The sequence below is a fragment of the Capra hircus genome, chromosome 8 (genome assembly GCF_001704415.2).
Source record: "Capra hircus breed San Clemente chromosome 8, ASM170441v1, whole genome shotgun sequence".
Taxonomy (NCBI): Eukaryota; Metazoa; Chordata; class Mammalia; order Artiodactyla; family Bovidae; genus Capra; species Capra hircus.
This window is the reverse complement of record NC_030815.1, coordinates 45,174,396-45,197,575: the sequence shown is the minus strand read 5'-3', so window position 1 is coordinate 45,197,575 and position 23,180 is coordinate 45,174,396. Positions and strand designations below refer to the sequence as shown.

General features: G+C 40.5%; 1 protein-coding gene across 4 annotated transcripts in view; it reads right to left on the bottom strand.

Annotated features, from left to right (window-relative positions):
* Window positions 1-23,180, bottom strand: part of TJP2 (tight junction protein 2) — a 96,522-nt gene that overhangs the window by 34,191 nt on the left and 39,151 nt on the right. For all 4 annotated transcript variants that reach the window (XM_018052053.1, XM_018052052.1, XM_018052050.1 and 1 more), the window contains 3 exons: window positions 4,358-4,411; window positions 1,718-1,842; window positions 963-1,065 (listed from right to left, as the gene is read on the bottom strand). In XM_018052053.1, coding sequence (XP_017907542.1) covers window positions 963-1,065; window positions 1,718-1,842; window positions 4,358-4,402 — 273 coding nt within the window. In that variant the 5' untranslated portion in view covers window positions 4,403-4,411. Of the gene's footprint in view, window positions 1-962; window positions 1,066-1,717; window positions 1,843-4,357; window positions 4,412-23,180 lie in introns of those variants that run through there.

Here is a 23,180-nt window from a genome sequence, read left to right as displayed (position 1 = left end):
AGCTCCCGGATGGAGAACAAAAACAGTCTATCAAAGTCACCTTAGGACATGGACTATGTACTAAATGACGCGGTGAAGTTATTACTTTTCTTAAATAGGATATCAGTAGTATAGCTATGTAAATGAATGTCCTTATTTAGGAGATTTCAGAAGTAAGAAGGGTTGAACTGCCGTGTCTTGCCCCTTCCCCTCAAATGGTTGACTAAAAATAAGTATGTCTTTATGTACACATACAGAGAAAAATTAAGTGAATACAGCAGAATATTAACACTATAGAAGATATGTGTCGGTTATACTAATCTTTGAACTTCCCTTTTTGTTTGAAAATTTTTACCATATAAAGCTGGAAAAAAAACATCAAATACCACACACCCCATGTATCCCCCAGCACTGTCCCTAACACACCATGTTCCCAATTCTCGCTCAGTGTGTCCACTTGCCCTGCTGGAGTGAACACTCCTTACAGCTCAGACCTGTTCCAGGGCCAAGCGGATTTTCAACCAATGTTTGCTGAATGACTGAGTGAGCCGATAAATGAGTGAATGGCACAGACTGCCAGTTATCTCCAAAGAAATGCGAGTTTATGAAGAAAGATCATGATCCTGTGAGACCTGTTACAAATGAGTTTATGAGCTCATAATTTAGTTTCTAAATTAATGCGGTTTTACCATTGTTTGCAATCTAGCTAAATCTCTTAGAGAGTAATTATCTAACCTGGCTCTTCAGGCAAATTCATTCAGGCAAGAGAGGCACTGGTCTTAAGTTAGGAGAAGGATGAGAAGGCAAGAAGGGATCTTTACATCAACCGTAGTTAGCATCACCCTCCCAACATACTGAGGATACAGAGGGAGTGGTCCCTAGATTGTGCAATTCTGTCAAGTGCTAAAGAGTAAGTAGTAATTTTCCTCTGGGCAAAAAACAAAGCTCTACGGAGTCAAGCTGAAAACAAACCCAGGACATACAATGGCAGCGATCTTCCCACTTTTCCTCAGCTGCTGAACAGCAAATGAATGGAGCACGTCTTCCATGGGGGTGCCATTAACCATGACCACCCTGTCATTCTCTCTGCAAACAAAACAGAAAAAGGGGATATGAAAAACCCCCAGCTTGCCCCTATGAATCATTTATTTAGGAACAAATAAAAGCAAAAGATTGACCCAAAATTTCTATTAAAGGCTCAGTGTCTAATGACTGCTGAGGTTTAATCTGTCAACTCGGTCTGAGCTCTTCGGAGGAAGGAACCCAGGAGACTCTCAGAGCGCTTTGGACAGTGTCTCCTGGAAACCATCTGTGGAGAAGGACCCAAACCCATGGGGTCCCTACGAGTCGCTGGATGGCACTAAGGTCTGAGCACAGAGGGAACTTGTACATCAGGCCCTCCTTACCCACGGTGTTTGGTGGAACACGGTACATGGTATGCTCTAGCAAATCTACAGATGACCCCAAAGGAGGCTGACAGTCACTTGTGTTTTGGAGGGGATGAAGTCAAGAGGTTGCCTCAGCTTCTTAAAGAAATTTTGAGGTCACAGAACCCTAACTTTTAATTTTATCTCATCCCAAAAATGATGTAAAATTTCAACCATGCTCTCTGTATGAAAGAAAACTAACTTATATATATATATATTCCTTTCTTTTTTTAATTTTAAAAGTGCACACCACCAAAAGCCCCCTGTCCAGTGGACTGGCAGGGATTGGGAGCAGGAAGAAGGACACTCACTGAAGCAGCCCGTCGGCGGGCCCACCCGGGAGCACGTCAGAAATGACGATAGATGTTTCCCCATTTTCAAAGTGGGGGTTGTCTCTGCCTCCGGATACTGCAATCCCAAATCCTCTCTTGGAATCCTGGTCATTGAAGTTAAGATAAAAATTAAAATAAAATCCTCTATAAGTGGCTTTCAGGATTTATTACCAGCAGTCAATAAAATAAAGGTCAAACCAATAACCAGAGACAGTTCAGAAACAGAAGGCTTAGAGAAACAAGTGAGAAATGGAACACGGCATCATCATGGTTAGCCGACAGGTTTATAAAGGGAAACACCTTATCTAAAAGGAACAGCCTTGTGAAAGCTGGACAAGATTAATAGCACAGACTGGAGTTATCACTAGAAGCTGGCAGGGGATGGAAATTACATCTTCTGTCCAAATAAGAATGTGCTATTGGAATCACCAATCACATCTGTTCTCATATCCAGGCCTGAGCTGGAAAGGCTTGTCACAACTGAATCTGTGCAAAAACTGTATTTTTAAAGAATACCTTTAACTTATAAGTTAGAGGAGCTAATGGTCTTGTTTAATATACAGTGAAGAAGAAGTATATGGATTTTAAAGACAAAATCTGAAGATGAACTTATTTTTGACATCTTATGAGAGAGCAAAGTATTAAATTCTTTTCTATATGCATTTAGGATGGAAATAGAGATGAATGAGATTGAAGATTAACCTAGAAATGTATACAGGTGAACCCAAATAATACAGAATCTTAATTCATTTCAGTGTTCAGAAAAGCTAAGCTCCTGGATTTCACCCAGGTGACTATATGGACTATATGTGGACTATATTCACATCCAGGGATATATGTGGCTATAAGGCCAAATAAGGGTTTGATTATATAAAAAGCTATTCAGAGAATAAAAGAAACCTTCACCCAAAAAAAAGTTCCCATGTGGGGCCCACTATGCCAGTTGACAGCAAACAGAAACACAGAACAAGCTGGGCTGCTGTCCATTAGCCCCACGGCTTTGAGTTTGGCAGGACTGTCGCCTGATACCAGTTTCCACACAAAGAGAGCTCCATCCTCTGCACCAGGCCTAAAATGTTTCTCACCTCTGCCAATTTGTGGTTTAAATTCAAATGGTATATGGCGAAAAGGCAGAGAAAACAGTCAGAATGGAAGCCCCAGAAAATGACAAGAGGCGAAAAATAAGACCTAAAGGGGGAAGCCCCTCAACTCAGGAAATCATGATTACCGCTCCACAAGTTTCAGCACCTGAGCATCCATCTGTGTTTTTCTATCTGAACTGATTCCATACATATTTATTCAGAAACCAGTTTCCACTGAAGTCATGGTCTAAAGTTCACGGCTGTGATGGGCAAAGGAAAACTCCCCCTTTGAGGAACTCAGACTCCACCTACTCAGTGACAGAGACTGGAAGGACTCAGAGTGGAAAAAGACCCATACAGGGCCCAAGAAAATCATGAGGCTGACCAAGGCAGCTTGATGAGTAAGACTTTGGAATCACGAGTGTGTGTTTAGTTCATTTAGCCACACACAAATCACTTACAAGTTCTTAATGGCTGCACTTGTCTTACGTGGCGCTAACACCTATCATGCCTACCTCGAACTCTGCTGTCAGAATAAAAAGGAATAGAGCTAGCAATTATTAACATGTACTGGACTCCAAGTTCTAGAAGTTCTTTGTATTATCTAATTTAACCAAGAGGGGTAATACCTGTGACATAAGTTTAAAAATTCAGTAAAATACATTTACGTATTTTATGATCTTACTTTATGATCTTACTTCTACTTTCAATCCCATTGTGTGTTGGAGGGAGGGTGAGGGGGCATCATTAAAAATCTGATTAACTTAGCCCCAATAATACAATCAGGAGTGGGACAAGGAATACAACCCATGTCTCCCGAGTGCTAAACCAATGTTTTAAAGTCCTGTTTGGACTTAAAATTCAGTGAGGAAATAATGTTATAAATGCTATACTTAAAATTACAGATATTGTAGAAGCTGCCTTAACATTAAACAGAGCAGATTATTTCCATTCCTCCCCTTCTTTCCTCTTTTTCCTGCAAAACATTCTATCTGAAGACATGTGAATACATTAATGAATCTCTATGATTCTTCTATATTATACAGATCTTAGCCAAAAAATAGAACATACAAATCCTTGTTAATGCAGTAATCGTGTCTGTGTACAAATAAATAAGATCCATGATCTGTTATGGTATCTATAAATGGAATAATAGTCATTATATGTCCACTCGTATGTGGAATCCAAGAAAAGATATTAATGCAAATTAACCTACAAAGCAGAAACAGAGACATAGAAAACAAACTTATGGTTACCAAAGGGGAAAAGGAAGGGGGAATAAATTAGGAATCTGAGATGAACAGATACACACAACTATACATAAAGTACACAACAGGGTCCTGCTATAGAGCACAGAAAACTGTATTCAGTATCTTTTAATAACCTATAATGGAAAAGAATCTGAAAAAGTGTGTATATGTATCTGTATGTGCTGTATACCTGAAACAGTCAATCAACTATACTTCAATTAAAAAAAGGTTCATGATCTGTAAATACAAGAACAGATTGTAGCAGATATGACATACGAAACACTCACCTTCTGCAGGGTCACGGTGTACTGTTCCCATATCAGTTCTTCCATGCCTGGAGCCTGTTTTAAAAGAATCAAAACCAATTTGATTAAAACCATAAGCATTTCAATGCTAGAAATAAAACTGTAATTCAAAATGTCTCCATAGAAAGTCCAGCTCACACATTCCACACATCAAAAAGAGTGGGAACATTATACTACTTATTTCCAAACACACTTTCCTTCAATGAAATGGCAGTCTTAACAATACAAGGAAAATTAGTGAAATACATACTGAGAGATACACCCTAAAAAGGGAGAAATATTAAGTGTTAAGCTTTTTTCTTATCACCACTCCAAAACACGGTCATGATAAAAGTGCTTATCTAGAGTTGGAAACAGATATATTTCAATTAAAAAAAAAATTCTCATTCGTCCTGTCAAAAGCAACTTCCTAGGGAAGTTTATGCATTTTTAAGTCTAAGGGAAACCTTGGCCTTTATCAAGAGAGTGCCAAACTTGATACTATTTGTATCAAGGTCCATGGGACCCCTTGGCCTTTTCCCCATCAGCATTATGGGTGTAAAAGATGATAATGCCAGCATAAACAGACCCCTGGGTGTCAATTTCTGACAATATTCTAGACAAACCTGAAAACAGTGGATATCATTTCATAATTGTAATAATCCATTAAATGCATGCTGGCTTTGAGGGGAAATCCTTAAAGTCAAAAAATGCCAAGAAAGCTTAAAGCCAGAGAGATAAGGCAGCACACTGCAGCAGGCATTTCAACAGGAGGCTGGAAAGAGAGAAAACTGTAGATGTAAACAGGGTGGAGATCAGATCAGAGTGGACGTATAAAGGGGAAAAGCATGTGAGGCAGATGGAGACAGCAGGCACAGCTGCCTGTCTCATTCTTGGCTCTGGGCAGAGTGGAAATAACTAAAAATATCTCCCTGGAGAATTCCTGTATTGAGAGACCTGTACTCACTCAGGCTTGAGACTGAAATTCATGTTATAGACGTGACGACACCCTCCCCTACTGAAACACTCATACCCAAAGTGGTTCTACACTGGCACCACCACCCAGGTACATGGAGTGAATGAAATACTCCAGGAACACACTAAAATTACCCAGGAACACACTAAAAAGCAGGCTTCAGAGAATCCTGCAGACAAGTATCTGTGGAACATGAGTTCACAGTTTAAACACAAACACAAAACAGGTCATCATTAGTGAGAGTTAAGAGAAATAAACTGCAGAATCAAAGTCTGTGGATTTTGGAAAAAATCAATCACAGACCAAAAGAAAAGTATAGTATGTCTCATGTGTTTTTCATAAGAAATTAAAAAGGGGGAATTCAAAGTGTACTCAAAGAACAGCATCAAAAATGATCAGGCAAATCTAAACTTTTTTTAGAAATAAAAAAAATACGATAATAAAATTAAGTTTAAAAATGGATTGAACCACATACCACAGAAAGTTAAAGATAATAATGAATTGGAAGAAAGATGTGAATAAATTACCCAGTGCAGCACAAATCATTAAAAAAGTGAAACAGTTGAAAGAAATTGAAAGTGAGATAGTCTTACAATGTGTCTCTTTAGATTTCCAGAAGAAGTTAAGAAAGTGAGACAGACGCAATACTCCAAAACAACAAGACCTGATGATTCTTCAGGTTCAAGACTGATACATCACAAACAGGGTAAATTAAAAAACCAAATTAAAAAATCACTTTGAAAAACATGGTAATCTTACTACAGAAAAAGATAGAGACTTGAGAGCAGCTAAGCAGAAGAGAGTACAAAAGAGCAATCAGAATAACATTTGACTTTGAAACAGCAATAATGGAAGCCTGAACTTAGTAGAACTACGTATTTAAACTAGTATCTGTTGATTTGGGGGACAGACATTTTTTAAAAAACAAAATTGAGACAGATTATTACCCTAGACAAGCAGTAAAAGAACTTCCAAAGGACAAATTTAAGAAAGGGAAATAATCCCATAAAGAAGAATAAAAGACAAGAAGGGATGTACATCTGGAAGTATACTGGCTATATGCAACTATAATAAACGTGTAATTTTTGACAGTTAACTAAGACAGAACTAAAATTCTGTGAGCTTCCCAAGTGGCTCAGTGGTAAAGAATCCACCTGCCAAAGTAGGAGATGCAGGAGAGATGGGCTCGATCCCTGGGTCAGGAAGATCCCCTGGAGGAGGGCACAGCAACCCACTCCAGTATTCTCACATAGAAAATTCCATGGACAGAGAAGCATGGCTGGCTACCGTCCATGGAGTCTCAAAAGGCAGGAAACAACTGAGCGCGTGCACGCACACGCGCGCGCGCACACACACACACACACACACACACACACACAGACATACACACAGACACACACCAGGCAACACAGTATGTAAATCTAGAAGCATGTAACATGATTTAATTATTCTAAATATTGCATTCAAGAGCAGAATTAAACTGTTGATTAATTTTGAACTTCATTGAGTAAAATCCACATATTAAATTTTCTGGTATAACCACCATAGGAATAATTAGAATATATAACTTCCAAATAGCAAAGGGAAAAATAAAATGAAAACAAAAGTCAATCCAAAAGAAGGCAGAAGAGACAAAATGGGAAATTTAGTAAAAGGAGGGCAAATATTAGTACAAAACATAAACTATGATTGTAGAAATGAATGTAGAGTTATCCCAATAGACAGATGGTCAAAATGGATTAAAAACAAGAAGATCTAGTTACATGTTTTTTAATAGACAATATCTAAAACATAAGGACTTAAAGAAATTTAATTATATGAATAAAAAGCTTTACTGTACTTATTTACAAATAATTTAAGAAAAACTCTCTAGCTACTTTACATTAAAATTTTTTTAAACTCAAATTTGCCAATTCCCGCACTGCTACTAATAAGACAGAGAGAAGAGAATCAAAACATGTCCAGATACTGTCATCCTGTTTTACCCAGTTAAACTCAGGCTTGGTCGGGAAGATGCCACTTAGCACAAAAGGCTAACAACTGATAAATTAGAGCAGATAATTTCTTTCTTTTGGTAGAATGGGGTTAGAAAAAGGCAATTTTGTTTGTACAGCAGATGAGCAAGACTACTCTTGAGTGGCTGTCACTGATTACTCAAATCGAGAGGATTTTATAATCCTTTAGTTCCCTCCTCCCTCTATGTACTCACTGTGGGGACATTTCCCTGGTTAATACCATCTGGCTCCAAGGGATCAGAATTCTCAGAAAGAGATTTAAAAATAGAACTTAGATTGTCTCTAGGGTTAGAAAGGACTCAAAAAATGGTGCTTGGAAAAGGTGAGAATTAGTTTCTGTGTTACCAGCACACCTGGGACTGAGTGCTTTCAGGGTGGAGGTGCATTAGTGTCCAAAAAGGGGTGATGCTTAGGCTAAATGAAGGCATGGCAACACAATGAAATATGTAAGCATTCAAAAGAGGTAACTGTCTAAAATATGTAAATCTCTCCCACTGTTTAAGTTTATTCACCATGATCACTGTTCTTCAATTTAAAAAAAAGAAAATGGATTTTCAAGTGACTTTTTTCTACTCACTTTCGTCTCATATCTTCTAGAACAGTGTCTGGCACACAGAGTAGGCACTCAAAAAGTTTTCTTTTCCATAAATTAACAGATATATTATTCATTCATCACCCAATTAATATGATGAAGGCACCGATTTCTATTACATCCAAGTTTTCCTTTAAAGTAAATTTCTACTCCATTCAGTGGCTCTCTGCTCTTTCAGTATCACGCTTGAGGTGGTTAGCTGGAAACTCAGGTGCCTATGGTCTGGTGTTCCAGAGAGAAATAGTTTATGGCCATTTCTCTCCGGATTTTTGTTGTCTATAACAGCATTTTCCAATTTGTGCCAGTATAACACAACTTTCCCAAGATTTTAATAAAGTTTCCTATTATTTTTTTTGAAGTGCTTCTTCTTAAAGGGAAATAATAAGCAGAAATCCAGCTGATCAGAACCGATCGTCCCCTTCCATTTTCACAGAACACTTCCTAACATCTCGACACCTGTTTTCAATGTGGCTTCAATACAACCAACTCACCATGACCTGGAAGTAATCTTACTAGCATGTATGTTTTCCAAGTTTCTTCTCTGCACTTTACTTTAAAGCTGACAGATTTCAACAGTGAATTACTCTGAAAGTTGCGGTAAAATAAATACAGTTGCCAAATCCTCTCTGAGTATAGCTATACTCTCACGTATTAAGAAAAAACATCATTCAGTACCCTACCCCAAAAATGTGTTTAAAAGTCATCAGGAAAGAAGCAGTACCATGACGACGACTCCGAGGACTGGGCAATGCTATGGGGTAGATGGAGAGCATAATCCCAAAAGGACAGTGATCTTTAGGCTAAATAAATCAACTCACAGTGAAACACACAGGCACTGAAATAATCATTTAACTTCTGTCCACTTCTAAAGGTTTTTTCATCATGATGACCATATTTTCAATTAGAAAGAGAATTAGTTTTATGTTTTTAGGCCAGCCTGTTCTTGGGAAGCAGTGGGGATATAAATTGGCATAAATCTTCCAGAAGGCAAATGCCTTACGTATTTCAAAATGTAAAATCTACATACCACTTGATCAATCAGTTCCAGTTCTAGTAATTTATTCTACAGAAATACAAGTGCACAAAGATATACATATAAATTTATATATATATACAGCTTTTTATAGTTTTTAATTATCAATTAAATGCTCAACAATAGGAGACTGGTTTTATACACACACACACACACACACACACTTAAATGTCAATTAAAGGAAAAAGAATCAAGGTGCAAAACATCATTGTTTGTTCCTGTTTCTTATTTCTCCGACTTATTTATTTTTGTAAGCATGCAGGGAAAGGACTGGAAGAGTAAATGCCAATAAATGTTAAATTTCTCCAGGAGTTGTGAGGGTTTAGAGAATATTTTTATGAGCACATTGCTTTTAGAATATATGTCAAAAATAAAAACAGAAAACTCTCTATTAACAGTTTTAAATTTTTTATCAGTTAGCAAAATAAATACATTACTTCAAAATTTTATTTTCAAAACATTCTCCTAGTATGAACCTGGCTTTTGTAATTCACTATTCTTTCTTAATAAGATTAAATTGCCTTTAAGTATTCCTGTGCTGCCTGCAGGAGTAATTTAAATTCAATTTGTCAGAGAAAGGATTAATCCCTTACCACTACTGTGCCAATCACAGGAATGAATGAAATTTTTAAATCAATCAGACCTTGCCAAGTGCCAAAGACTTCATCAACTTGTTATGAAACTGCTCAGATTATAAGCAACCTTTTCTTACCTAGAGTTAATGGGCTGTGACATAACCCATTAACTACTTAAATTTTAAGAGAATATACTAAGTGATAAATTTCAAATCTTAATTTTAAAGGTAAAGAAATTAGAGTGAAATAAATTTTAATAGCTCTCTTGAGCATTAAAAATAAACCGTGTTGCACACAACCCGCAAAGCTGTGACTTTGTACAAAGGTCGCACAGAAAACCCTTCATTCTTTCATTCCTTCACTTGTTCAGTCACTCAACCACGGGTGTGCCCCAAACAGCAAATCACCGACTGTCTTCTCTGCCTCATCTGTATAACTATCTTTCCAGAAACACAGAGCACCCTACACAATCACAGAAAATCAGCTCCCGATACATCCCCAGGGACAGCCTGCAGTCATGCATCAGCTTAGGCAACAGCTGAGACCACGCCTTTCAAACTGGGCCAACGGACCCCACCCAACCTGTGCTGGGCTGTGCAGAGATCCGAGAATTGCCGTCAATATTTAGCCACTGCATGAATGCGGGCAGGGAGCTGCTTAGCCTTCAGAAAGCTTCACATGCCAGACCATAGGAAAAGTACATACATATATCAGGCAGGGTAAAGCGACTCGTATTCATGATGCAATGATTTCTCTGCTGGTCAGAGGCCCAAGAGAAATGTGCCAGTATGTGCGCACAGATCCACAAAGTATTCACAGCAGGAATGTTTCAACAGCCCAAACTGAGACAACCTGAATGATCTATCAAGGGCAGAACAGACGAACAAATTGTGATATGTTATTAAAATGCAATGCTATACTGCAATGAAAACTAGAGCCACACACCCACAACACAGGAGTGTCTCAAACATAACACGGAGTGAAAAACATCCTGCAAGGGTTTATATAGAGAGCTATCATTTTTACATAATTCAAAGATGGAAATGTGAATATACAGGACGCCACTGCACTGCACACTTTTGTTTAGAGGTGTTTGTGTGTGTGTGTGACCCAGGATGAGGTAGATGAGTGAGAAAGGACCTTGGGTCCACCCTAGTGAGGGTCCATGGGTATCGTGACGGGCTCACGAGTATATTTTATAATTACACTTTATGATTTAGATACATAATTCTCTTCTATACCAAACACTCTGTAAGTTAAAAAACAGGGGTGGGGGGGAGGAAAGGTGGGCTCATGAGTAAACACCAAAGGGTACCCAATGATTCCTAGCCCAAGGACCTCATACCAATATTTGTTACTGCAGAACAGACGGCAAAGCCAAAGAGCAAAAGTGCAATCATTCAGACTGCCAGGGGGCAAGGAGGGGATGGGAACAGTAATTTGAGAAGTGCATGAAGGCAGGCAAGGTGCAGAAGCAGGCTGGCTCCGGAGGAGCAGAAGGCTGCAGAAGAAGCCGAGTCTCCTTTTCAACCCAAGAGACAACATTCCGGCAGCAGGAGGATCTCCAGTGCTCTCCCCCACATCACTTTCACTTTTTCTATATGTAAGGTGAATAACCACCCCCACGAAATTGTAATGACTCATTCCTAGACAACACAGAAAGATAAAAGGGGGCCATTTTTAAAAACTGTAAATAAAAAGCTTTGTGTTGGCAGTAACGTATATACATGAAGAATGAAAAAGGGACAAATAGTTATTTGATTCGTCTCTAAAAATACTCTCTAGTTGTTAAAGTTTCTTTCCTTTGAAAAATCTTGGCCAAACAGATAAATTCCGTATTTTACATAAAGAATATTGAAATGTGATAAAAACCAACTAGGAGGCAGTTGCCTTGACTCTCCCAACAGAAAATTTTTAAGCTTTTTATCTACAAACTGTTGGTTTTCAGCGATGGAAAGTCACAGCCAGAGATGAATCAATATCTGCCCATAAGTGACATGTTTGATAAAAATCCCATCATAGAAGTAAACACTTATACATGTTATAGTGCACTCCATGTTCAATCCATTGGGGGGAAAAAAGAACAAGGGAAAAACTTTTTTCTATCATTTAGAAACCAAGATAAAAAGGATACTAACAAATAATAGTACGATTTCTGCTGGATAAGGAAGCAGAAAGCTTTTTACCCAAAAGAAGAAATTACAATTACCCAAATACAAACAAACATCTTCCCCAGAAAGCAACACCGTGCTTGCAGATTCCCAACACAGGGGAAACAGCAGCCTTTGATTCATAAATCCCATTAAGAGGCTATCAGTTTCACTTAAGTCTGCCTAATGTAAGACAAGTATTTTTAAAACCCACCAATGACTACAATCTGCATCTCACAGTTTGTTCCTGAGGGCTGCCAGAAGCACAAATAAATCAGAGGAGAAAGGAATCACTGTGAGAAGGCTCCCCCTCCCAATTTCCCACAAAGAAAGGTTGGGGAAGAAGAGGGGGAAAGGAGAGCTTGCGGAGGGACTCACATGGCCTTTCAATCTCCCCAACTTTTTAACAGCCTGGACCCACATCCTCTGGAGGAACTGCGCGGTCTTCATGGCCTCTGGAGGGTGACTAGCCAGAGCACTGCCTACATCCCAGGCTGCTCGCCCATTGCCACCACTCCACGTGGTTACGTAAGGCAGATACAATAGTGGCCCACATTCCCAGCAAATCCTGTTGTCATCTCACACAGTGACACATCCATACAGCGGGACACCGAACGCTCTGAAAAGCACTACTTATGAGGAAAAAGAAAGCATTCTGGATTTGCACCACTCTGCTGCTTTCCCTCCCTCTCTCCCATGCCAGGGAACTAGAGAATTAAGAGTAAATATTCCTTTTAGACATGTAAAATGATTCAGTATTTGAGCAGAAATTTTTAAGTTAAGGAGGACATTCTAGAGCAATATTGTAGAAAGGAACACTTAGAAGTATTTATTTACATAGATGCCCCCCTTCACCCCCCTACACACACATACACGAAAAGCATAAGCTGGCTGAACAGCAACGGGTAATGTTTCAGGTGCCTGGAATTGCTGTTATCACCTAGAAAATTAAAAGGCTTGAAGATACAAAGCTGCTCATCCTTGGAGATAACTAAGTCTACACTCGGGCAGTGGGTACAGTCAGGGCCATAGCGGGGGCAGAGTGCTCACTCAGCAGAGCCTCCTCCTCTCTCGCCCCTTTCTGTAAACTTCACAGATAAAAGAATAACAAAGGGCCCTGCTCTCCATTTCTTTGTCTTCACCACTTGCAGAGGGTGGGGGTGGAAAAGCACATTTGGGGTTTTTGAACATCTAAGAAAACCTGTATGGGATGCTGGGGGTTTGGAAGCTGGGTTGGGATTTTGGAAGCATGGTCTTGGGGAGCAGTGGTCCTTGTCACCGTATATTGTATTTTACACCAATGGGCCAGACAGGCTGCAAGGGAGGAGCGAGCCCTCTACATTGTTTGAGGTTGTGTGCTCAGTCGTGTCTGATGCTTTGTGACCCCATGGACTGTAACCCTAACCCTAACCCTATGTAGCCCACCAGCCTCCTCTGTCCATGGGATTTTCCAGGCAAGAATACTGGAGTGGGTTGCCATTTCCTTCTCCAGAGGTTGAGGTTGAGATGTGAATTAAATGTAGACCACGAGATGCACACCACAAAAGGAGCAACTTGACACAGAGGCAAGGACGATCTGGGGGCCATCTCTGTCTTGTTACCGAGCTGTGGGGCCTGGGATAACTTATCTCCTTTACTAAATGAGGAAAACATACCTACACCTCAGAGGGCCAGTGTCAGCCTGGAACGCGGCAACCTCTCCCGACAAAGCGCAAAGCTCTCAAAAGTGCTCATGGCCTTCCCTTGACTCCGTAAGAGTAGGTGCTTCAGAAGCGCTGGGCCAGCAAAACGGGATCAGAAATGAATGAAAGTTTGTTTCAAATCTTACACTGAGAGGGCACGGAAGACAAAGGAGCCCTACTGAAGCGGGACCTTGGGAGCTGAGCGGATGCCCAGGACTCGACCCCGGGTGTGCAGGCGCCCCACACCAGCCAGGCTCAGCCCAGGGCCCGGGCACAGAGGAGCATGGATGGAGGGCACAAAGCAGCTTGCTCCTTTCCTGTGACCATCCTCAGGAAAACACTCCTGCTGCCCTGATGAGGAAATAAATACTTCTTTCCCTTAAATGCATGAACATTACCTAGAAGTCACTGGCATTCTACAAGTTAATAATTCCAGATTTTTCTTCAATGATTTTCAAAACTTACAGTTTCTGCCATCACTCACTCTTTTTCTTAAATATGCAGGAGACATAAGAGATGTGGGTTCGATCCCTGGGTTGGGAAGATCCCCACTCCAGTATTCTTGCCTGGAGAATCCCACGGACAGAGGAGCCTGGAGGGCTACAGTCCATAGGGTCACAGAGAGTCAGAGATGACTGCAGCAAAACAACACAGACACAGCTTAGCAAAACAACAACGGAAGAAAGACTGCAGAACATAACATGCACCATCTTAACCATTTCTAAGTGTTCAGTACAGCAGTGTTAGGTCTGTTGACATTGTTATGCAGCCAATCTCCAATACTCTCTCATCTTGCAAAACTGAAACTCTAGACCTTTTCAACAACTCCTCATTCCTCCTCCTCTCAGCTCCTCACAATCACTATTCTTTCTGTTTCCACGAATGTAACTATTTCGAATATCTCATGCAAGTGGAATCATATAGTATTCAGCTTTTTTGGTTCTGGGTTATTTCATTTAGCATAATGTCCTTAAGGTTAATCCTTGCTACATGTGCCAGATTTTCCTTCCTTTTTAAGGCTAATATTCCATTGTATGTGGTATGCCATATTTTATTTATTCATCATCAATGGACACTTGGGTTACTATTACCTCTTGGATTGTGAATACTGCTGCTATGAACATGGGTATGTAAATATACTAATTCTTTTTTTTAATCTATTTTTAATTGAAGGATAATCGCTTTACAATATTGTGTTGGTTTCTGCCATACTTCAGCATGAATCAGCCATAGGCATACATATGTCCCCTCCCTCTTGAACCTCCCCCCCACCTCTCACCCCATTCTACCCCTCTAGGTTGTCACAGAGCACCAGTTTGAACTCCTTGAGTATTACACCAATTTTCCACTGGCTATTTATTTTTCATATAGTAGTGTATATACTTTCATATTAATTCTTTACTTACTCATTCAACAAACGTTTACCAAGCGCAACGTGCCAGATACTGACGTTCACATGAGGATCAAACCATATATAGCACTGTCTTCAGGAAGTTTGACAGGAGCTAGCACCTGATCTCATTGGATGATTGCGAAATAGGGGCTATTTCCCAAGAACAAGGCCACTGAGATGAGGTCTGAAGAATGAATACAATTGGGGGTGGGGTCAGTTGTGCAGGATTTACAAAGTGGTTCAGTGGTAACGAATCTGCCTGCCAATGCAGGAGTTGTGGGTTGGATCCAATGGGTTGGGAAGATTTCCTTTAGAGAAGGAAATGGCAACCCACTCTGGTATTCTTGCCTAGGAAATCCCAGGGACAGAGGAGCCTGGCGGGCTACAGTCCATGGGGTCGCAAAGAGTCAAACACGACTGAACATATGTGCATTGGATTGTGCAGGACCCAAAGAGCAGCAGAGGACAAAGACCCTGAAAGAGAAAGGCAGAGGGCCACTAGTGAAAAGGCCATCTGAACCACTGCAGGCTGTCCTGATGAGCAGTTGTTCTATCAGTGGCATCAAAAGGACACCTGGTGGTGGACAGCTGCCTCCATGAGAAGATCAAGAGTTTAGGGCTTTACCTTTCCCAAGATCCCTAACTTCCATAGTCACATATTTGAGAAATATCTACTGAGCAATTAGCACCCACCCTGTGGATAAAAAAAAAATTATCCTACATCATTACCCTCAGGCAGTGACAGTCCAGGGGGGAACCAGGACACGTAAACAATCCCGATGCAGTCCAACTACAACCGTAGATGGATAGACAAGGCTCATAAACTCAGCAAATATTCCTCAGGAACCTAGGACACGTCAGACACTGCTGGGGGTACACGAATCAGATCTCCCCACACAGGGAGGATTTTAACAGAGAAAACAGACAATAGACAAGTAAACATATAACCTCCAGTAGCAGTAACTGCCACGGGATGTGACTCTGGAAAGAAGGAATCATAAGAAAACCTGGACCTCTCTCCAAGTAGAGGAACAGTAGATGCAAAGGCCATGAGGTGAAAAACAAGCTTATAATCATGGAAAAGAAAAAGGGCCACATGGGGCTGAAACAGGGTGATCTCTGAGATAACGGCAGGAATATACAATGTGGAACTGATGGCATGGGTGCATGCCATGAAACGGGGATGAGAGGTCCAGGGGGGACGGCTGTGTACCCCCGAGCTGAAAGATGACTAACTTGTGGGTGGGTGACCACAGGCAGGGCAGGAGGGATAACCTGAAAGGTGTGTCCAAGACAATGTGGACAGGCACTCAGTGCGGCTGCGAAGTAAGCACAGGATGTTACACTCTCAGCATGGAACAGAGATGTTAAATAACTTAATCTACAGCTTGGGAGTCCTAAAACACACACCCACCCCAGAAATAGGAGACAAGATGAGTGTGAGAACTGGAACAGAAGAAAGCTATCAACACCCAGCAGGTACCTCGCTCATAGCGCTCTGTAGTTTTTCACAGAAGCCCACAACCTATAGAAACTCCTTTTCCCCAGAAAAGTTTGAAAATGAGCTTCACTCTTGCTCTTCCTAAAATGAGTAGTTTTTAAAAATTATAAACCAAGATTTTGGGTTCCAGGCACCTGCCTGTGTCTCTTCAAAGCTAAACCCTTCCAGTAGCAGTAACCAAGTCAGCAGTGAGTTAAACAAACCCTTATGTAATTCTTTTTTTTTTTTTTAAGTCTCTCATAGTTGATTCTATGGTAACAAGATCATCACCAGCTCTTTACCCTCCCTTCACAGCTTACAAAGGTGCACGCTGATGGGGAACAGTGACAACTAGTGTACAGTGTGCTCACAGCACACAACTCACAATGGACACAGCTGAGTGTGACCAGGGTGAGAGAAAAAACCTACACATAACAGTTTAAAGAGGGATTCTTGATAGCTCAACAATTCACAGGATTAGATTCCAGACCTACTGCTGATGGGTACCAAACGGAGTTATGAGGGTTTTGTTGTTCTTATTTTAACCCGTCACCTATTATTTACCTAAGGTAAACTTTCAGCGCATATTTAAGTAAATAATGAAGAACAGAGAGAGGACAACGGTTTGCCTAGAGATGCATTTCAAAAGCAGAAGCAGTCGTGCTGAAATGCAAAAAGCAATGAACCCAGGCTCTAAGAAGACACTTCCACCCAAGACTCTGCCCCTCCCAACTGACCCAGGACCTTGGGCACCCACTCAATTCCACTGCCAGTTGGTAAAAACAAGGATCTCCTCATCTGTTTGACAGGGCGAATTGAGGCAAACTCCCACAAAAACACAGGAAATACCAGGCCAGTAAACTTGCAAGGAGGAGGTGGGATGGTCATGAATGCCTCTGACAACCACGGCCACAGAACATGGTGGGAATAGCCCTCTAGAGCCCTGCATATGCCAGGGTCCAAGCTCAGCTCCCACACACCTGACAAGCTCCATGAGCTGGAGCAGCTCCCTTGCTGCATATGCCAGGGTCCAAGTTTAGCTCTCACACACCTGACAAGCTCCATGAGCTGGAGCAGCTCCCTTGTTGCACATGCCAGGGTCCAAGCTCAGCTCCCGCACACCTGACAAGCTCCATGAGCTGGAGCAGCTCCCTTACTAAGGCTCAGTTGCTTCATCTACAAAATGGGCTCAAAATCCCTACCCTTTATAATTGTTGTGAGGACTGAGTGGACAAATGTTTATAAAGAGCCTCACCCAGTGCTCATCACACAATGAACACTCTCCATAAAGGTCCCCACCATAATTCTGCAGCAGCAATATAAGGTGACCACTCCCGTTTAAGAACCTGTTCTTTTTCTGAGAAGAGCACAGTATGATTAACTAAGAACACATCATGGAACCCAAGGGAAATGAAAACATATGTCCACACAAACACCTGTACACAGATGTTCACAGTGGCATTATTTATCACAGCAAAAATGTGGAAACCACCCAAATGTCCATCAACTGTAAAGGGGTAAACAAAATGAAATATATGAATACAATGTGTTATTATTCAGGCTAATAAGGAAAGACATACAAATACATGCTATAAGGATAAACCTTAAAAACATTATTAGCAAAAGAAGCCAGACGCATTATATTTTCCAGAATCACAAAATATTGATTCCATTTATGTAAACTGTCCAGAAGAGGCAAATCCACAGAGATCACATGTAGATTAGTGGTTGCCTAGGAATAAGGGACTATCGGGAAAAGTGGGGAAAAACTTGCTAAATGGGTATGGAGTTTCCTTTTTGAGGTGATAAAAATGTTCTCAAACTGATATGGTGTTGGTTGCACAACTCCATAAATATACTAAAACCCACTGAACTGTACATTTTTAGTTTGATATGTGAACTGTATCTCAATAAAGCTTTTTTTTTTTTTTTAAGACTAAAAAAAATGCACCATGGATTCTGCAATCAAAAAGTGAGGATCCTTTTTTTTTTTTTTTGGCTGTACCACACGGTTTGTAGGATCTTGGTCCCCAGCCAGGGATTAACTCTCAGGCCCTCACTCATGAGAGTGCCAAGTCCTAACCACTGGACCACCAGAGAATTCCTAGAAAGTGGGGATTCTAATCCTTGTTCCACCACTTCCATTACTTAACTTCTCCATGCCTCAGTTTCCCCCATCTGTAAAGCAAGGGCAGTTATAAGACCTACTCCACCAGGGTTGTGAGAACTTAATCAGATTATTTATGTACAGAATTCAGGGTGATGCCCCCCTAACAGCAAATGCTCTGTCATTTTCAGCTATTATCATTATCATAATTATTGGACTCATTTTACAGAAAAGACCAAAGTCAGACAAAGTAACTTGTCTGAGGTCATACAAGTTAAAGGTAGCAGAGGACAGATTCTAACCCATGTCAGCATGGCTACCAAGCCTGTATCCTTTCCACTGTACAGCCTTTGTGCCTTTCAGAACCTACCCATGAGTGATGACTGATCTCAGGCATGCAAACAAACAACCCACCCCAAAAACACGGCTGGTGGTGCTTGGACACCAGACCTGCAATGGATCCAATCACTCTGACAACTCAGAACATCTTAACAAGCATGACAGTCACTTTCAAGCAGTTGGCCTGGGTTCAGTCAACCTGGCTCAGTAACTCATCCACAGTGACTTGCTGAGAAGAGGGTACACAAAGGGCACTGGGCTGGACTTTATTTTATTTCTGGTTCTTCCAATAACCAGTTACGTATAGGTTCCCTAATGGCTGTGCCCTTGCAAACACATGCTTAAATGAGGGGCCTGATACATATCATCATTAACTGAATGTTAAAATGTGCCAGACACTGTGCTGAATGCTTTACGGCTGTTGCCCAGTAATCCTCCCCAAAACTCTACACAATTCCTCCCTTTTTTAACATATGAAAACAGAAGTCCTGATGATCCACAAAACAAGGAGCTGAAAAGCTGAACTCCATTAAAATAAAAAACTTCTGCTCTGTGAAAGGAAATGTCAAGAGAATAAGAAGACAAACCACCGAGTGGGAGAAAATATTTGCAAAAATTACAACTGATAAAGGACTGTTCTCCAAAAGAGCTCCTAAAATTCAACAATAAGAAAACTACTGGACTAAAAAAATGGACCAAAAACCTCAACAGAGAGAAGATATATATGTGATAAGTTCTGTTCAGTTCAATCGCTCAGTCGTGTTCAACTCTTTGCAACCCCATGGACTGCAGCACTCCAGGCCTCCCTGTCCATCACCAGCTCCCCAAGCTTACTCAAATTCATGTCCACTGTGTCAGTGATGCCATCCAACCATCTCATCTTCTGTCGTCCCTTCTCCTCCTGCCTTCAGTCTTTCCCAGCATCCAGGTCTTTTCCAATGAGTCAGTTCTTCACATCAGGTGGCCAAAGTATTGGAGTTTCAGCTTCAGCATCAGTCCTTCCAATGAACATTCAGGACTGATTTCCTTTAGGATAGACTGGTTGGATCTCCTTGCTGTCCAGGGACTCTCACGAGTTTTCTCCAACACCACAGTTCAAAAACATCAATTCTTTGGTGCTCAGCTTTCTTTACAGTCCAACTCTCACATCCATACATGACTACTGGAAAAACCATAGCTTTGACTAGACAGACCTTTGTTGGCAAAGTAATGTCTCTGCTTTTTAATATGCTGTCTAGGTTGGTCATAACTTTTCCTCCAAGGAGTAAATGTCTTAATTTACTGCAATCACCATCTGCAGTGACTTTGGAGCCCAGCAAAATAAAGTCTGCCACTGTTTCCACTGTTTCCCCATCTATTTGCCATGAAGTGATGGGACCTGATGCTATGATCCTGGTTTTCTGAATGTTGAGTTTTAAGCCAACTTTTTCACTCTCCTCTTTCACTTTCATCAAGAGGCTCTTTAGTTCTTTGCTTTCAGTCATAACGGTGGTGTCATCTGCATATCTGAGGTCATTGATATATATGGTAAAGAAACATATGAAAAGGTGCTCTACAACTTAAGTCATCAGGGAAATGCAATATATATATATATATATATATATATATATATACACACACACACACATACCTACACATACATAGGAAATGGCAACCCATTCTGGTATTCTACTCCGGTATTCCTACTCCAGGGGTCTTCCCAACCCAGGGACTGAATCTGCATCTCTTGCATTGCATGTCCTGCACTGGCAGGTGGATTCTTTACCACTGTGCCACCTGGAAAGCCATATACACACACATATATGTATATGTATAAATACATCTCCTGAGATATTAATTGCATATAACCCCACAGCTAGTAGGTGAATCCAGATCGGTATGAGTCCAATTTTAATAAGATAGGAGGCAAAAGATAACAATACCATCAGCAGATAATTATACTTAATACCTCTATGTTCATAGTTCTGGACACTAAGCTATAAATTATAATTACAATTTAACAAGCCATTCTTATTTCTAATCACAAAGAAGCCATTAATAAGCCAAAAAAGGAGGAGCTAATTTGGCAACACAGTCGCAGCCCTGTCTACTCTATGATTTTAAATCTGACTAAGCCTGTATAACCTTCAAACATAGCCTCACTTTGAAAAAATAAACACACATACAAACCACCACCCATGTTGGTACCAAGATAAAGAAAATTATAAACTGCTTTGTCAAAAGGCAGGCTAGAAAACCAATTAGAGTGCTCAGCTAAATCCTGCCAGCAGGATTGGCCCTGTATTAAATACCCAAGGCCAACTGTCACTCCCTGTCTCAAGGCACTATCAGAGGACAGCTCACACAGGGTACTTCCACCATGTATCAATGTGCCTGGCTAATCCCCAGAAAGTTAGGAAACCTACAGAGACCTGCACCTCAAAGACATGCCTTTCCTATGAGAATCAGGGAATGAGCCCAGGAACTTAAAGACCCTCACATTTCGATACTCTATTGCCAACACCTGGAAGCGAAATCTCAAGCCCTACCTTGGACCTATTGACAAGAATATGCATTTTAACAAGAGCCCCCATGTGATCAGTACGCACATTAAAGATGCAGACTCAAGTGTTCCCAACAAAACTCTGTCATGCTAGCAGAGCTCTCTGTCATGAAAACCACTAGCCACTTGCATCTACTAAGCACCCCAAAAGCAATTAAGGAACCAAATGTTTTATTTAAATTTGTAAACAGTCATGCTTACCAAATAATTAGCCATATCCCTAGCAACCAATTTTTTGGTACTATAACAAATACTATAGTTAACATTCTTGCTATGTAGCCCCTCCCTCATAATTTGTGGTATTTCTGAATTAAAGAACATGCTCATTTCTAAGTCTTTTCATCTATAATAACTTAAATTCTAGCAGTTTACAGCACGGTATCAAGATGAGTCAAATGCTATTTTGAGGACAAAACACCGCTTATTTACAGAAGCAGTGCTTGTTTTCATACTTTGAAGATATTTCTGGTATTCTTTTGGTAAACTTTTCTGCAAGAACGAAGAGATTGTGGGGAAAAAATATTCTGAACTCCTTCTGTAGGCACATTGGTAAAACTTTGCAAATGACCCTTCAAAAACACTAATTCAACCAGCTCTCAGTAAGAGACGCAATAATTTTCTATTAAGCCATTATCTATGGATGAGATTTAAAACTTTCCAATTTATGGCTTCAACTGCTTAAGTATTTCTTATATATTTTTATTTTTTACTTTTAAAATTAAAGTTGACTTACAATGTTGGAAGTAATGTTAATTACTGCTGTACAGCAAAGTGATTCAGTTATACATAGATATTTTTTAAAACATTCCTTTTCATTATGATTTATCATAGGATATTGAGTATAGTTTTCTGTGCTATAAGTAGAACCTTGTTGTTTATCTATTCTACATATAAGCTTACATCTGCTAACGGCAACCTCCCATTCAATCCCTCCATCAACCCCCTCCCCGTTGGCAACCACCAGTCTGTTCTCTATGTCTATGTTTCTGTTTCATAGATAGGTTCACTTGTGGCATATTTTAGATTCCACATATGAGTGACATCACACGGTACTTGTCTCCTTCTTCAGTTTAGTTCATTCACTCAGTTGGGTCCAACTCTTTGCGACCCCATGGACTGCAGCACATCAGGCCTCCCTGTCCATCACCAACTCCCCAAGCTTACTCAAACTCATGTCCATTGAGTTCGTGATGCCATCCAACCATCTCAAGCTCTGTCATCCCTTTCTCCTCCTGCCTTCAATCTTTCCCAGAATCCGGGCCTTTTCCAATGAGTCAGTTCTTCACATCAGGTGGCCAAAGTATTGGCGTTTCAACTTCAGCATCAGTCCTTCCAATGAATATTCAAGACTGATTTCCTTTAGGATGGACTGGTTGGATCTCCTCGCAGTCTAAGGGACTCTCAAGAGTCTTCTCCAACACCACAGTTGAAAAAAAATCAATTCTTTGGCAATCAGCTTTCTTTATAGTCCAACTCTCACATCCACACATGACTACTGGGAAAACCATAGCTTTGACTAGACGGACCTTTGTTGGCAAAGTAATGTCTCTGCTTTTTAATATGCTGTCTATGTTGGTCATAACTTTTCTTCCAAGGAGCAAATGTCTTTTAATTTCATGGCCGCAGACACCATCTGCAGTGACTTTGGAGTCCAACAAAATAAAATCTGTCACTGTTTCCACTGTTACCCTATCTATTGCCATGAAGTGATGGGACCAGATGCCATGATCTTAGCTTTCTGAATGTCGAGTCTGAAGCCAACTTTTTCACTCTCCTCTTTCACTTTCATTAAGAGAGTCTTTAGTTCTTTTTTGCTTTCTGCCATAAGAGTGGTGTCATCTGCATATCTGAGGTTATTGATATTTCTCCAGGCAATCTTGATTCCAGCTTGTGCCCAACATTTCTCATGATGTACTCTGCATACAAGTTAAATAAGCAGGGT